We start from the raw sequence: 16,294 nt of genomic DNA, 5'->3' as shown, positions 1-16,294 counted from the left end.
GCACCGATAACCAAACTGCCCGTCTCTCAGAGTCGTCTGTGGTGCCTTTGCGGTCCTGGCAGCCGTTGGAGAGAGCGCTCTCGTAACGGTGAACAGTTACGAGCATGCGGATGCCAGTCGCACTCGGTGAAATTCGGCTCTTGTGGCTGTGCCTCGTCTTTGCGGCGCCGACGTGAGTATTCCGAAATCGTCGTTACGCTTTCCTGTTAAAAATTTTACTTGAAAGCTAATCTTTCTCCTATGCATACCTCCCCGCGGTAGTCTAGGCCTGTCGTTTGTGTCAACAAAGAGGTGAGGCGCGCAGACAGGACACAAGAGTAGAGAAGTGGACAACACGAACGTCCACTTTTCTACTCTTGTGTCCTGTCTGCACGGCTCACCTCTTTTTTTGCATAATGAATCCTTACCAACTAGCTCAGCTTTCCGTCGTTTGTGTCGCCGAGAAACGTGGCCTGACCGCGCGGAAAATATAGTGAAAACTGGGCCGATCCCGGAGGCCATGTAATCAACAATGGCAGCACGGCCAGCCGATCTTGGAGGCTATGTAATCAATGATGGCGACATGGTGGGCCGATCCTGCACAGCAGTGTGTACGGCACGCGGCATTGCCAGAGCTTTCACGCAAAGCTTTCTTTGCCGACCACGGTGGCTGCTACTCGTGATCATATCTTGTCGAGTCACTGAGCGAGTCGCGTTGCCTGGCAAACTTGAAGGCATGTGCTCGCGGGGCAGTTCTCATTAGCTTGCGCACGCGACAATGAAACAGACGGAAAACAGTCAACCGTACCACCGTATTTCGCACCGCGCTTGTCCCTGCGTGCACCTCGGCCTTACAGTTCTTCTGTCAATATCAAAGTTTCCCTTCGTCCTCGTGACATAACTGCACTGACACCCCACAGTGTGCATTCGCACTAACTGCCGTTGGCATTTCGTCATAGCTTGTGCACAGCGAAGTGCATAAAGGTAAACATTCCTTTACATTGGATGTTTGACCGGTGCGGGCCATAAACACGTTGCAATGGTGTGGCAAATAAAGACAATTACGAGCATCGCGTTTCATCTTAAAGCGAAGCTTTATTTGTTTGTGCGCATGGATTAGAGCTCCAACACACACACGCCGCCATGATTCCATCGTCATTTCATCGCCTCCATTCCCTTTTTATCATTAATTTGTCGACACGTAATAGCCATCGTTGCGTCATCATTCCGTCGTCGCCATTGCGTCGACGTGGTGGAGTCACTGTTCGATCCATCGTCGCCAACATAATCAGCATTCTTTCGTCATTATCTCACCGTCATGATGTCATCGCGTTGTTGACACGCCATTGTCCTCAGCGTTGCCATCTTTGCGCTGTCACGCCATGGATGTCCCTCTGTCAGCGTGCATGCCGTTGTTGTCATGTTCATGCCGTCGTTGTCTTACACCAGCTTCATTCCTTCGCATCATGCGCATAATATCCGGATGTTGTAGAGGCAGAAGTATACGTTAACCGAGGTGTCTCCCAGTGAAAATGTGTCCAACTCTGTCATGTGATGGTTTGCATTTACATCATCGTGGCCGCCATTTTAAGCTGTGCAAAAAAAAAAAAAGTGGCAACACGACAGGCACGTCCTGCGCCGAGCGACGACAAATCAATAATCGCGATAATCCTCCGGAAAACGGGACCGTGAAAAAAAAAAACAAGCTGTGTAACGTGTGTTAATATGGTGCACTGAAGTTATTGTGCCCACCATGTTCAAGTACCAGCACAGTGAGAAGCTGCCTTCGTGGGGTTACGCGACAACTATAAGTACGTTTATTGGTCATTAAACAAGAACATCGTGCATCGCAAGCACCAATGAAAGATTAGCTTGAACCGATTCCCACAAATCGTGGAATCCATATACTTTTTTTTTTTTGAAGAGAACATTATTTGCCTCTTTTCAACACTTGGACTGTTGGTGGGTGCTGCCTGTAATGTTGCACGATGGGCCACAAAGGGTCACTGGTGGATACCTCTTTGTTAATCCGTTAGCATTATTGGGGTACTTCACGCACTTTCTGGGGTTGTGCGTGCGTGTGCGCGCGTGCGTGCGTGCGTGCGTGTGCGTGTGTGTGCGTGTGTGTGCGTGTGCGTGCGTGCGTGTGTGTGCGTGTGTGTGTGTGTGTGTGTGTGTGTGTGTGTGTGTGTGTGTGTGTGTGTGTGTGTGTGTGTGTGTGTGTGTGTGTGTGTGTGTGTGTGTGTGTGTGTGTGACCAGTTTTCCCGCCTAGCTGGGTCACTACGCAGTTTGTCGAATCGGTATCCCATCGGGCTGCTGGGCTGAGGTAACATGCTTTGAAACCAACCATTGGACAAACTTGGATATGTGCCAGTAGGCGTGTACCGCTATTCAATGAACGTTTTTTTTTTAAGTTCCTGAGTAATGGGGAAGAGGAAACGCTGAAGCAGTTTTTTTTCGGTATCGCCTTCACCGCAGTAGGAGGCGTTTTGAGATGGCTCTTGGAAGTAAGTGTAGAAAGACTAAGTTCTAGACTTGCACATTTACTTGACGCTAGCGATTGTGACTGAATTTAAGTATGTTGTAAGTACGGGTAAATGTACTGTTTAAATGCGAGTGCGGAACCGAACCTGCAATAGTGAAACGCTGTCGCCGTTGACATTAAGATTTCTGTAATCCAATCCGATCTGTACCCGTCGCTGCTTAAGTACTACTCCGAACAGTTTTCACCTCGGCCCCGTTGTGGAATTCGCCACCGTGTCATTTCTGATTGGCTCAGAGCGAGGCTGCGCTTCCCCCGATTGGCTCAAACGCGCCTGCATGACAGAATACGACAACGCATGTGGGGTTAGACGGGGCCCGAAGTAGCACCCCAGCTGGAGGAGCTTCGTTAGCTTTGTGCCCGCTCCACACGTTGGACTGCTGTGGTCAGCAAGGCGTTTAAGGCACGCCAGCTGTGACCAAAATGTCATAGACGGCCGTGAAGGTGATGTTGTGTGGCACCGTTGATAGTGATAACGAGACATGGGAGAAGAACGGTGAGTTACGCCCGGCATACACTGGCTCGGATGTAAATAGATATTCTTTTTTTACAACCAGTGAAGATTGCACTTACTCTCTCTATCTTTCTGTCAGCACGAGAAAATGAACAAATTCTAGGCGCTAACAGCCTCGATCTGATTATGAATATCGGGGGACTCCAGATTAATTTTTGACCACCCGGAGTTCTCTAACCTGCATCCAATGCCATGCTGCACGAGCGTTCTTGCTTTCGGCCCCCAACGAAATCCGGCTGTTGGGATGGGGATCGAACCCGTGACCTTGCACTCGGCAGCGCAACGCTATAGCCACTTACCTACCGCGGCGGGTTCTCGCTCAATTTATGTAAAGTTCATAGATGTCTTTGTGAACATTGTAGAACGTTCATAGACGACCTGAGGACTTAAGGTCGTACACTATCGCTCGAGAAACATACATACATATATAAGTTTTATACATTCATTATGGACTCCAAATATTCTGAAGAAAATAGAGTTGACACCGTGCTTTATTTGTACACTCTTTGAGTACTTCCTGTAGATAAATAAGCTAGTCTATAAAAACTCGACAGATTCTATTTGTAGTCTGTAAGTACAGACTGGCTGAATTACATTTTGAAGCATAAAACAAAGTTATCGCTAAACAAGATCACTAACCTCTTGGCAAGCGTGGTTACTGCGCAAGACACACTTCAGAAACACCAGGAACGTGCATTGCCCAAGGATCAAACTCGATGCCGTGGGTTGTGAGAAATTTTTCTACACTCAAACGACCAAAATTTGCGAGCGTAGTTAAAAGTAACTGACGTAATATTAACGCGATACCACACTAGAAAGAGGAAACCAAGTGGGCCGATTTTTGGTCTTCACAACCATATAAGACCAACAGATAATGAAGCCAAGAAATAATAACGTTCTCGCCCGAAATAACAAAAAAAAAAGGTAATGGCGGGAGGAGGGGTACTGTTCCCTTCACTTTCCATGCCAACAAGTATTCTTTCGCTAGAAAGATGAAAATGGAGTTTTCAAGAATATATTTCACGGGAATGAACTTGAAGCTGCCTTTTAAGTATCCACTAAACAGTTACACTCTAAGAACAGTTTGCACTCTTGGCAGCTTATCTTGTCCTCAAGCAGTAATCGTCATCTCTCTTGCATGCCTTCCATTTATTTAACGCTGCGCGCCTAGTACCTCCAGGTCATGGACGGCGCGCAGATTATCAGTGGGACAAAGCATTCTCCACAAAAATAGAAGAGTTTTCGGGAAAGGAAACGCAAAAAAAGGCAGGTGACGTTGTGGGGACACAAGATACGTTCCAAATGGTGTAAAGTTCTTCAGTGTAGTTGCTGCAGAAAAAGCAAAGAAAATCAAAAACAAGAACAAAATAAAATAAAATATTAAACTCGCAGGCAAAGCTGCATGGTCATAGCTCCCAGAGAAGTAAGACCTGGAGTTGAGGAGACGTTTGTGGTCTTCAACCGGGAGTCATCAGAGGACGTCACCTTAACCCTACAGGATTTCCCGAAGAGACAGCACACGATCTTCCGAGACACCATCAGCATCGGTGAAGGTAAGCCCAATAGCGAAACATGAATAAAAAGATTGTGTGGCAATTTAGCGGTAAATTTGACGGAAATGCGTTAGAATTACATCGGACCTCTTTGAGGTTTCGTTTCGTATCCCAAAGATTTAAACTGCGTTCACCGTACACATTGCAAAGTTTTGTTCAGGAGCTCACTCGACACACGCACTGCCTCTTCGAGGAGCGAAGTGCAAATGACGGTGTGCCGGAATATATATATATATATATATATATATATATCATACGAAGCCAACAAACACTCACACCAAGGACAACATAGGGGAAATTACTTGTGCTTAATAAATGAAATTAAGAAACGATAACTTAATGGAAATTAAAGTGGATGAAAAAACAACTTGCCGCAGGTGGGAACCGAACCCACAACCTTCGCATTTCGCGTGCGATGCTCTACCAATTGAGCTACCGCGGCGCGGTTTCCCTAAAAAATCGGGCCCACTAATAAAAATCGGGCCCCTCGGTTAACCTCCTTTCTTCTCGCTTTATATATATATATATATATATATATATATATATATATATATATATATATATATATATATATACTGCAAATAATGACACCTAGGACAACACAGGGAAAATAATCTTCAATTCTTAATTGAATTAATGAAACGATAAATAAATGAAAATGAAAGCGGATGAAGAAACAACTGGCCGCCGGTGGGATACGATCCCATGTCTTCGCATTACGCGTGCGATGCTCTAATCAATTGAGCAACATGTAACAGCATTGGTAATTTCATCCAGCTTCGTGTAGGACCTCGGCACGTACTGTAAGCAAAGCGAAATAAGCAGTACTTTCAATCAACAGAATTTTCGGGTGTGCCGTTTCTAGCACCTATTAGTTCGCGCTGGGTGACGAATAGTTCGATGTCGTTTGAAGCCGGCGACAGGTGGTGCGTCAGTCGATGTCGTTTCGATGGTTTGTTAACGCTAACCTTCCATTTTAGCAGTGGGTAATAATTTTAGAAGAGAGGTATTATTAAGAAGCATGCTGGCATCAGCGACGCGTTTCTCTTTTACGAAGGGAGTGTCCATAATATTCATCTGTCCATCCATCATTTCATGCATTCGTCCGTCCATCATTCTTATTCCTGAAGTTGTAGGCAGTGGGCACATGATTTCAAGCCCATGTTTCGTTTGCTTTCCGGTTGCACGTTCGTTTTATTATTACGTATGTAAATAAACAAACAAGCAACAAACTCAGCAGCTGCTATTGCCGACGCCTCGTTAGGTCGCTCATTCTCTGGGGGTCTGTGTCTCGTCAAATGTACTTTTCTCCCAATATACAATGTACAAACCAACGCACGTAAACACAATTCTGTAGGCACCCGAGCATGTCGGGAACGTGAATCGGAGCTTCGGAACTGGCAAGTATTTACGTTAACACGTGCTCGTATTATGCAGGAGAGCACCGAGTGGTGCGCATTCGGATTGACCCTGACAAGCTGAACGCTGACCTGCTTCGTAGTGGCCTTCGTCATTACGTGTCCTTAATGGTCGAGTGCGGCCAGGTCTACACCAAGGAGGCCCGTCTACCTGTGAGTCACAGGAGCGGATACCTGCTTCTGCAGAGCGACAAACCTATCTACACTCCTAGGCAGACAGGTGAGCGTATACACCGCATTATAGAAGCAACAATTATATGTGTTTGTATGCAAGCACCTGCAAAGCGAGAAAAATGGAAGTTGTTGGTGCCTAATGTGTCTTACATCTTGCTTCCGTCTGTGCCTTTCGCGCTGTTTGCCATTACTCTTGTCAAATTAGCCATCACGCGCGCGCGCGCACGCACACACACACGCACGTGTGTGTGTTGGGCTGCTGAGCACGAGGTCGCGGGATCGAATCCTGGCCACGGCGGCCGCATTTCGATGGGGGTAAAATGCGAAAACACCTGTGTACTTAGATTTAGGTGCACGTTAAAGAACCCCAGGTAGTCGAAATTTCCGGAGTCCTCCACTACGGCGTGCCTCATAATCAGAAAGTGGTTTTGGCACGTAAAACCCCACAATTTATTATGTACTTGAAGAACTCCGCGTCAGAAGAACATAACACGTTTATTTCAAAACCAACGAATGAAACACGTTTGTGATGTTTTTCACCTTGGATATCTTCAACTTACTATCCTGTTGCCAGAAACTCTTATCATTCAACTATATGTACAGGGTGCCTCAACTGTCATGCACCAATATTTAAATATAAGGAAATGCCGCGTAGCTGAACAGAACCAAAGTTGCTTGCCGTCGCTCGGAGGTACCCAGATTATTTTTTGCATTCCGCCTAATTACATAATTTGTCTCGATCAATTTGTAAACCTCTCAAATATTGTAATTAGATGAAAAGTGTCAGTGAGAAAATTTTAGAACAGCGTGAAAAAAACTCCCGCTGCAGCTTTCTGTTGCTCAGTACGTACTACATGAAAGTGTTTTTGCGAGCGTGAAAGAAGCCTGCGAATACACTCAGAGTGCCTCGAGCGGTCAGTCGCTCGGCAATTCAAGATGATGGGACCAGCAGGGTGAATACAAAAACTCTACCATGGAAGAGACAGATCAACGTTCTTGTGCGAGCGGCTCGTTTTCCGAGTCGCCTTCATTGCAGCACGTTGTCATGTGGTGATTTTAATTCGGTGCTGTGGTCGATGATGTTGATGATTATGGTAATGGTGATGGTGAGGATGATGATGGTAAACAAAACATATTTATTGCAAGTTAAGGCATAATAAGGTAGAGTATGAATGGAGGCCGGGGTGTACTCGGAGCCACCCTAGAAGCTGTGCAAAAAACCCACCAGCAGAAAAGTGATTCGCTGTCGAAATACCCAATGCAGCTTTCTGTATAGCGCAGCCGTAAAGCAATTGATAGTACGGGCATCATGACGCCGGCAGACAAGCTGCGCAAACACGCATAAAGGTTTTGCGATGTATATATGTATGTATGTATGTATGTATGTATGTATGTATGTATGTATGTATGTATGTATGTATGTATGTATGTATGTATGTATGTATGTATGTATGTATGTATGTATGTATGTATGTATGTATGTGTGTGTGTGTGTGTGTGTGTATGTATGTATGTATGTATGTATGTTCTTTGTATGCCTCTTTTCCCTTAGCTGACCTGTGCATATTATGTTGTATGCTGCATTGGACTGGCCACTGGCCACTTTAGGCTATCGGTTCAAATAATTTTTGTGTAAGTAAGTTTTGTATTATTCTTGAAAATAAAGTTCCATTGATTCATTGACTCATTGATCTGACCATTTGATGTAAGTGAGAGCCGTGTGTAATATATCAATTTTGTCCGATTTACATATATTATCAGGCGCACCTTAGATTATAGTGCTATCATTTCTATTGCTGAGCTACTGAGTTATAAATGTGATAACTTAGTTTTTTTTAAATTCGAGATATTCAAGGATCAAAACGCATTTAAATAGACTTCTTATGATTGCTACATTGTAACGTTTGCTTTTAGATGCAGTGAACCTCACTGAAATCGGTGCACTGCTCACCGGAGAAAAAAACTATTTCTTCATTCCCATGCATTTAAATAGGAGTCTGGCTAAAGCTACCTCACGGTAACTCAGCAATAAAGTATTTTGTAAGCTGCCCATAATAATGCACCTAAACATATACAAATGATACATTATACACCGCTTTGAATAAGGCCACTAATTTGACGGCAGGACTTTTGAAAAACCCTCATAAACATAGTAAACAACTGCACCGCGAAGGTATAACAAACAAACAAACAAGCAAGCAAACAAATAAATAAATGAATAAATAAATAAGCTGACGTAAGCTGTAAAATAATGTATCAAGTTTGTCTGCTTTACATGCTACAAAACTGCGATATGTACTTTTGTTGTAGAGTTACGGGTGGATAAATTTCATGCCTCATTTATTAAAGGGGTTGAGACACCAAATTTTGAGACTATAAAAAGCATGTTCTAGGCTGCTTCCGTATGCAAGGACACCCAGAACGAGGTATTGGACGCTGTAAACATTTCAAAATAATTTTAATTGAGCTCCAAAGAGTCATTAAAAACTCCTTCTCTTAGTCGAGACCCATCGCTAGCGCGGCAGTTACTACGTCACAGAGGAGGAACGAAAATATTGACGTCATAGCACACCAGCACAAAAACGTGACGTATGATGAGTAGCGATGAAATGCCGATTACGGAGCCTGCTGAGCCGAGCAACCGAGCATAGCCTCCACTACGACCGAGCTACAGGCATATAGAAATGCTTTCTTAATGCAAAGAAGGGGTAAGGCGTGCAGACACGGACACAAGAGGAGAGAAGTGGACAACACGAACGCCGCACGCCGGCCCGCGAACGGCAAACTGCGTGCGGCGAGTTGCCCTGCGGACGGGCCTTTACACGTTTGAGCGCTCGCCGCCGGCCGACTTCGAAAGGGACCAGATATGCGGCGTTCGTGTTGTCTGCTTCTCTCCTCGCATAGTCGCATAGTTCGGCAGCTCGGAGCGGAATCTCCTTCGCTTGGCCTTTCCACGTTACCGGCCCGTCCACGTTACCGGCACGGAAACTCGCCGCATGCCGTTTGCCGTTCGCGGGCCCCCGTGCGACGGCGGTTTTGCTCGCGAACGGCGAGATTTCCTTGCCGTAGAGAGGACGGGCCCAGGACCCATTTGTGCGGCAGCCGTACGGCGAAGCGGCCAATCAGCGACCGAGGAGTGGTCGCTCTGGCATCGACGGCAGCTTCACCGCCTCTGATCGTTCGGCGCCGCCGATATCGTCGCTAGGCCTTTTCCGGTTCACTTCAAAGCTAGAGCTTACGGCGCTTCGGAATGAATCACCGACTCTCACAAACCGCAATATTTTCTTACCGTTGTTGTCGCTCTTCGCAATAATTATAATAATCACGACATGCACTTCGAATCGCCAGTGGTTGACCCCTGCTGGCAGAGCACGCGTATGCGCGAGCAGACGACGCAGCATAGTTTTACGTCACTATTTTTTGTGGGCCACGTGACCAAGCCATGTTGCGTTTCCTCCTCTGTGACGTCATAGCATCCCCCCGGAGCCCAGAAACCGAAACCGAAATCGCTCGGTATAATAATGCTATTATTAAATTATTTATCGGATATATATGAATCCCGCTGTGTGTATCGTGCTCCCTGAAGCATGCCGCAACGTTTGAATCAACAAACGCATGAACGAAAATTTTGATGTCTCCACCCCTTTAAAGACTTATGAAAATTTAGAAATCTCTCTAAAAAAATTCCACGCTCTAAATTCTACTTGTCGCCGTCACTGCGATCTAATCTTGAATTTAATTGTGGGCATTTACGTGAGAAAAACCACGATTTGATTATGAAACACGCCGTAGTGGTTGGGGGACTCCGGAGTAATTTGGCCACCAGGGGACACTCAACATGCCCCCAAAGCACGGGATGGGCGTTTATGCATTTCGCTCCCAACGAAATGCGGCCACCGCGGCCGGGATTCGATCCCGCGACTTCGTGATCCGCGATCGCGCAACACCATAGCCGCTAAGCCAAAGCGGCTGTTGCCATTTAATCTTCTCTCAAATGCGACTGATTTCATTCAAATTGGTCTAGGCATTATGTCATGAAAGCATTTCTGTGTTTTACATGTATTATAAATAGGCGGCGTAGTCTATAGTTGTACTCGAGGCAAAGAAGGTCCTCTTAAACTCGTGTCCTTGAGCACGTTGAGCAAAGTGTTTGTAATGATGTTCTAATTTGAAGCAATTTTGAAACTGTCTATTTTTTCAGCCCATTTCCGAGTGATCGCCGTAGGAGAGGACCTGGTCCCTACTGCAGGAGAACTCAATCTGCAGATCCTGGTAAGGAACTTATTTGGTTTGGTTTACTTGACGACGTCGGGAAAAAGTTGGCAGATATTGTCGCTGGTTCTGCGGCAATATTTCATTATATATACTCTAGCTAATATACAGAGGTGAAACGAAGATATAAGCAAACAACAACATACGCACACGCGCAGGCACGAGAGAGAGAGAGGGAGGGAGGGAGGGAGGGAGGAAAGACAGGGAGGTTAACCAGAGGCGAGTTTCCGATTTGCTATCCTGCGCTGGGGTGGGGGATATATATGGGTTGTAAAGACAAGCTTCCTGGCCCTAAGGGTAGAACGAGGAGCCCTTATACAGGGAGATTGATTCGATGAACTTAGCCTATGCCACAAGACATTTGGAACGATTTGCACATAAGCGTTCACGCAAAGTGAACAAGCAATTAAAAAAAGCCATTGAATATACGAGGTAATAATCAGTCACGAATTTAGGGTACAGTTGCACAATAAATACACAACGAGCAAGTACATAAAAGTTGTACAGGCTCAAAACTACTTATGTGAATAAATGATTTATAGACAGATTGAAAAAAACACCGTATGCTCCACATGTCCAGCGTCTATAATCCTATATGGTAGCGTAGGATTCCGTTTGAAAACCTGTATTCCCGTGTATGCCTACGTGAGCATGTATGATTGTTGTACGGGGGCGTGTGAGTCCACAACCGCAGTAGTTTGGACCTGTTGGTTTACCATGGTAAAGGATTTCGAATAACGCAAGCGCGTGAGAAGAACACAAGGTAAGACGAAGCGCTCCGTCTTTTTGCATCTAGCTCATAATACCTCGATATAAGTCGTCTTTTGGCGTCACAGACACGTTCGGGCGGTGATTCATATGCTTCTCCAGTGGAGCTCGGGCTTGTCGCGCCCAATTCGGGTTTCAAGACTTGCGTGGAGGGTGTCTTTGTCGTGATTAGACGAACTGGGCGGGGGACCAGACGCGGGGGGGGGGAAGGGGGGCGGGGTCACCGAAACTTATCTCGCGTAAGAACGTTCCTGCACTGGCGCACGCGTTCTAGCACCCGGTCACTCACGAAAGATGTTCGATACTGGAAACTCGACAAGGCGGCTTTAGTGAATGCAGACGTAGTTAAAGGGACACTAAATAGAAAAATAATTTCTTCTGCACCAGTAAATTACCTTTCTATGACTCCAAAAACACCACTCTTACCACGATGGGACGCTTGGTAAACCAGAAAAAGCGCAAGAGCGAAAGACGGGTGGCGACGCCTCCTTGAAGTTCCCGCACCTGGTTGCTGTGACGTCATTCATTTTAATGACATCTTCTAGGGCCTACTTGATTATGTAGCGGTACAGATTTACTACACAATGTTCTAAAGGAACCAAATATTAAACATGGCAAGTTTCGGGAACCTTTACTCGGCCGACGCGGCCCAACTGCGAAAATATACTTTGGAATCACTGACGTCACATTGACGTACCGGCGTCGGGGTTCAAGTACTGATAGTTCGACCTTCATTTTTTCATCTAATAATCAAACTATTATTTCGAAATGACTGCCTGCAGGGTTCTCAAACAATGATTAATTAGTCTCAACTCATTTATTGTTTAGCTTTAGTGTCCCTTTAACTTGGGCGTTAATTCTGGACGCCAATCGGTGTTGAAGACCGGTTGCATGTATCGAGTTATGGAGAGCCAGCAAATGGCAGCGGCGTGCTTCGGAGCCCGGAAGCAGCCGCATGACCTCGTCTTCGATGAGAACGCGCCACCGCCGAATTCGATGCAGTTCGGCGCATCGTAAGTCGGCTTGCTCACTCGTTTCTATAAACGCCGACGGTTGTGCTTTCAGAGTGGGTGCTCCTTGTTTCCGCGTACACCTCCCACACGCCTGTGTACTCCGACCGCCATTTCTTGCCGTAGCTGGTCGTCAGTATCTCGGGAGAGCTGACAGGCGCGACACCAGGTGACAAGCACTCGCCCGAAGACCTGGGCGCCATGTCACCTTCGAGGAACGCGCGAAACGTGCGACCACCGCCTTCGGTGTGCGCGAAAACTCGAAAAGGGCGAACTAAATAAAAAAAAAAATACAACGACGCATAAGTACCTGGCGAGTGAGTGCTACTTATCGTTTCAAATTACGTTCAAATTTCAAATCAATTGTGTTCTCTAATGTTCTTCGCGCAATAAAATGAGAACAAAATTGCGAGTCTACTTCCAGCGGCGGCGCTGCCGCCGGTGCGCTTCGGTTTCGTAGCCTTTGCTTCTCAGCCAGGAAAAGCTGACCGCGAGTGTATAACTTTACCTAAGATGCGAAGGGCTCGCTGATACAACTTCGCTGTCTTTGACGTATCAATTGTCAGGTTGGCATGTAGCCGTGAAGGACTTTTAGGTTCCATTTAAATTTAAATCTATAGATTAAACAGAATACAACCTGGGAATACATGCAACGTTGCGCGTGAAAGACACGGACGGAAGCAAGGAACGAAGATACGCGCACAGCCAGAGGCGTAGCTAGGTCGTCTGGCACCCGGCGCCCATAGGTCGTCTGTCACGACCCTCCCCCCCCATGTGTAGTCGAGGAAGGCGAAGATATCAACAATTTCCGGGTGTCTTCAGACCTATATGACAAAACCCCCCTTCTGGCCCCTTGCACCCGGGGCCCACAGCCCCCCCTGTTGCTACACCACTGCGCACAGCGCAAGCTGCCAACAATTTTATTACGAAACCATCACGACCTTTTATACATTGCCGTACATCTGTGCGCATGTCCTGACAAAACTCACTCCTTGTGTGCAGCTACTAAAAAATGCTACTTCTTTCGCTGACAATGCAATCAAGGCCAGACTGATACACCTGTCTTCCATATTTGAAGTAGTGTGTGCTTCTATAATCGAACGGGTCAATTCATTTGTTTTTTTTTGCAATTATCGTGCACTCGTCGAGCAGTAGTTTGCATCCGCACTTTTCACAATGAACACTTGACACCCTTATGGCTGCGACAAAGGGTGTTTTCTGCATTTACACCCATGCCCATACCCTTTTCACAAAAAAACACCCTATCATAAGGGTGAAACCGCAGATAAGGTGTGACTTTGCTCAAAGAAGGGTGTTAAATCGATGACTGAAGGGCGTTGAACGTATTGATGCATAAATCTGGGTAACGCCTACACATCCGCGCATTGAGCAATGTGTTTTGTATTGCATTTTTTAATGCGAAAGCGTTGTATGTCCTTTCAGGGAGAAAAACCGGCGTTCTCCGCAACGACAATCCATATTGGACCCTGCTCATGCCAGTCTTGCAATTTACCTTCAAAGCATTCAGAACCGCGCCGCCCGTTTTATTCTCTCAAATTAGTCACGTCATTCTAGCGCCGTGTCCATGAAAAGAACACTAGATCTACCTGACTTTTGGTTACATCGCAAGTACTTTCGTCTCAGTCTTTTTCATAGAATATGCTACTTTAACCCTTCTCTTTAAAAAAATATTTTCACCGCACCAAATTACATCTCGTCTCGCATTGACCATCAACACAAAACTGAAGTGCCATTTTGTAGAACGAATTTGTGCATTCTTCCTTTTTGCCAAGAACAGCCACTGAATGGAACCGCCTTCCTGCCTCCAGTCTCAATTTATAACTCCACTAACTTTAAGATCGCCGTTCAAAGTGTCTTATAGTTTGATTTTCTATTCTTTCCCTGTACTGCAAATGTTGTACATTTTCACCACTACTTTCTCCTATGCCTACTAGGCCTTGAAAGTATCCATAATAAATAAATATGACGTCATCAGCGTCTTGTACGACGTCAGTAGTAATGCAGAAGGTAGTAATTAGAACAACGTTAATTATTAGTAATGATGGGTAATTAATGTGAAGTAGTTTGAATTAAGGTGGAATAAATAGAATTAAGGTTCGTACAAATTATAGCAAGGCGGAATAAGGTGAAATTATGTTGGTGCAAATGAGAGCAAGGTGGATTTCGGCCGATTAATGTAGCATTGTGACGGACATGTGACACGCGACAATGTGTGACCTCACGTACCACGGTCACGTGTTAATTGGAAGGTTACATCCGTGAAGTCATTAAGTTTTCGCATTCCTAAGTGACTGTCGATTTTCTTTTAGGATTCTGATGTTATTGGCTTGACGGCCACTACAAAACCTATCATCCAGCAAAAGTACCCACTTTCACTTACAATTTAATTGATTGTCATTATATATTGTGTTTACAGTATTATAGTGCAATTGAACACTTCTAAGACAAACTGCAATAGCAGAATGAAAACACAGGAGCAACTTGCACAATTCTGCACGAATACTTCGGTGCCCTTGATAGCCGAACAAAAAGTGGCGAAATTAAAGAAGCTTTCTGGATACATTGCTGAACAAAGAGGAACGCGCTGTTAGACGAGCCTCTGCTGTAAAATGGCGTCAACATACAATTTGCTTGGTGAAGCCATAAAGAAGACATTTAAAGCGTCGAGGTCATTCGAACCTCCACACAGGCATGTACCCAAGGGGACGGGCCCAGGGGGGGGCGGCACCCCTTCTCTAAATTAAGACGCATACCCCCCCTCCCCTCCCACGCCACCACTTCTCACACACATTCCTAAAGCGCCGCCAAATCAATGTTGAGACTTGACAGCTATTCGGCGGTCAACATTTTGCTGCCTTGTCCACTCCTTTTGGATGGCGGTAGTTATCGGCGTCTCCTGGGATGTGAAGGCCACTTTCGTCATCAATTCGGTTCTCGCGCGATTAACTCGAGATGCATTCAGTTGTCGCCGTCTATTCAACGGTCACGTGCATCGTTGTTGCTTCTTAGTTCAACCTTCTTCGTTTAGACTGATCCAGGGACCAGGAATGGTATTCAGTTCGTGGTCAGCTGGTCTGTATGCACGTGGAACGAGTTGCGGCCAGAGAAAACGCCAGTTGCGTTTAACTTTTCTTTTTGTTTCATTATTTCCTCGAGTGACGGCTCGCTGCGACGGTGAGAGATCCTCAGAACCATATACCCGTGATATGGGTTAGATGAGGTGAAAAATAAAATAATGCGAAACAGCGTCCATCATCAAACCCTGAAATAACTGTTAAACCCTTGCGCCATATGACTGTTACCCATTACCTCGTCTGTTTTTTCCGTAATTGTACAGCGTTCTCATGCAAAATGGGCAACTGGAAACAAGAGTAGCAAGGAGCTGACAAATTAAGCGATCTACTAAAAGAGAGAGCCAAGGCAACAGCCAAACAGGGAAAAAGAAAGCGAAAATTACCAAATTTACCCGTTGTTTGTGAAAACATTGATGAATCAACATCTTTTATTTAAAGAGGAAGCAGTGATAACGCCGTCGGATGTGGAGCACAATTCCGTGTGTTAATGGCGCTTCTACAGTTATTATTCGAGCCGCCTAACGTAGCCGCTTCTCTGCTGTGCTTAAGGTGTTTTTCTAACCTCCCGCGGTGGGCGCTGTACGTGTAGAATCGCAGCTTCCCGCGCCATAAGCGGTTGTACGCGACTGACGGCCACGCATCGTTACGTAATTTCCCAAATAACAATACGAGTCGGTTGTGGCACTTCTGTCAGAGAAGTAAACGAGGAATCCAAAAGAACTGTGATTGTTCCACGAATATATATTTCTGTATAATTCTTCTAGAGCTAATTCAAAAAACGCTGCTATAGTCGGATACAACTTAAGTTGGTAATGAAACCCCGCCCACGCCCTCATAACCGCCAGCCACTGTTCCTCTGCGAGGCCGCAAATAATTCGTACTTCAAACTTTTTCTGTTACCCAAATAAGGCGGTAAGTACAATAATAAAATTATTAGCGCGTAATTTTCTACCTTTCCCCTCGCCTAT

At 45.6% G+C, this 16,294-nt stretch overlaps 1 protein-coding gene and 1 non-coding gene across 3 annotated transcripts in view; one reads left to right on the top strand and one right to left on the bottom strand.

Annotated features, from left to right (window-relative positions):
* LOC142557414 (complement C3-like) overlaps nt 1–16,294 on the top strand; it is a 142,776-nt gene continuing 126,482 nt past the window's right edge. The window contains exons 1-4 of one of the 2 annotated variants that reach the window (XR_012822768.1): nt 1–172; nt 4,429–4,589; nt 6,027–6,227; nt 10,383–10,453. Coding sequence is in view for 1 of the 2 variants with exons in the window: in XM_075669237.1 (XP_075525352.1) it covers nt 105–172; nt 4,429–4,589; nt 6,027–6,227; nt 10,383–10,453 (501 nt within the window). In the remaining variant the exon portion in view is untranslated. The remainder of the gene's footprint in view (nt 173–4,428; nt 4,590–6,026; nt 6,228–10,382; nt 10,454–16,294) is intronic. The other variant, XM_075669237.1, reaches the window with a different exon arrangement.
* Nucleotides 4,959–5,031, bottom strand: TRNAS-CGA (transfer RNA serine (anticodon CGA)). Its single transcript has one exon. It is a non-coding gene; the product is annotated as a tRNA-Ser (tRNA).

Source organism: Dermacentor variabilis, chromosome 9 (assembly GCF_050947875.1).
Source record: "Dermacentor variabilis isolate Ectoservices chromosome 9, ASM5094787v1, whole genome shotgun sequence".
Taxonomy (NCBI): Eukaryota; Metazoa; Arthropoda; class Arachnida; order Ixodida; family Ixodidae; genus Dermacentor; species Dermacentor variabilis.
Note: the sequence above shows the minus strand (reverse complement) of the source record. Positions and strands in the feature narration are given on the sequence as shown.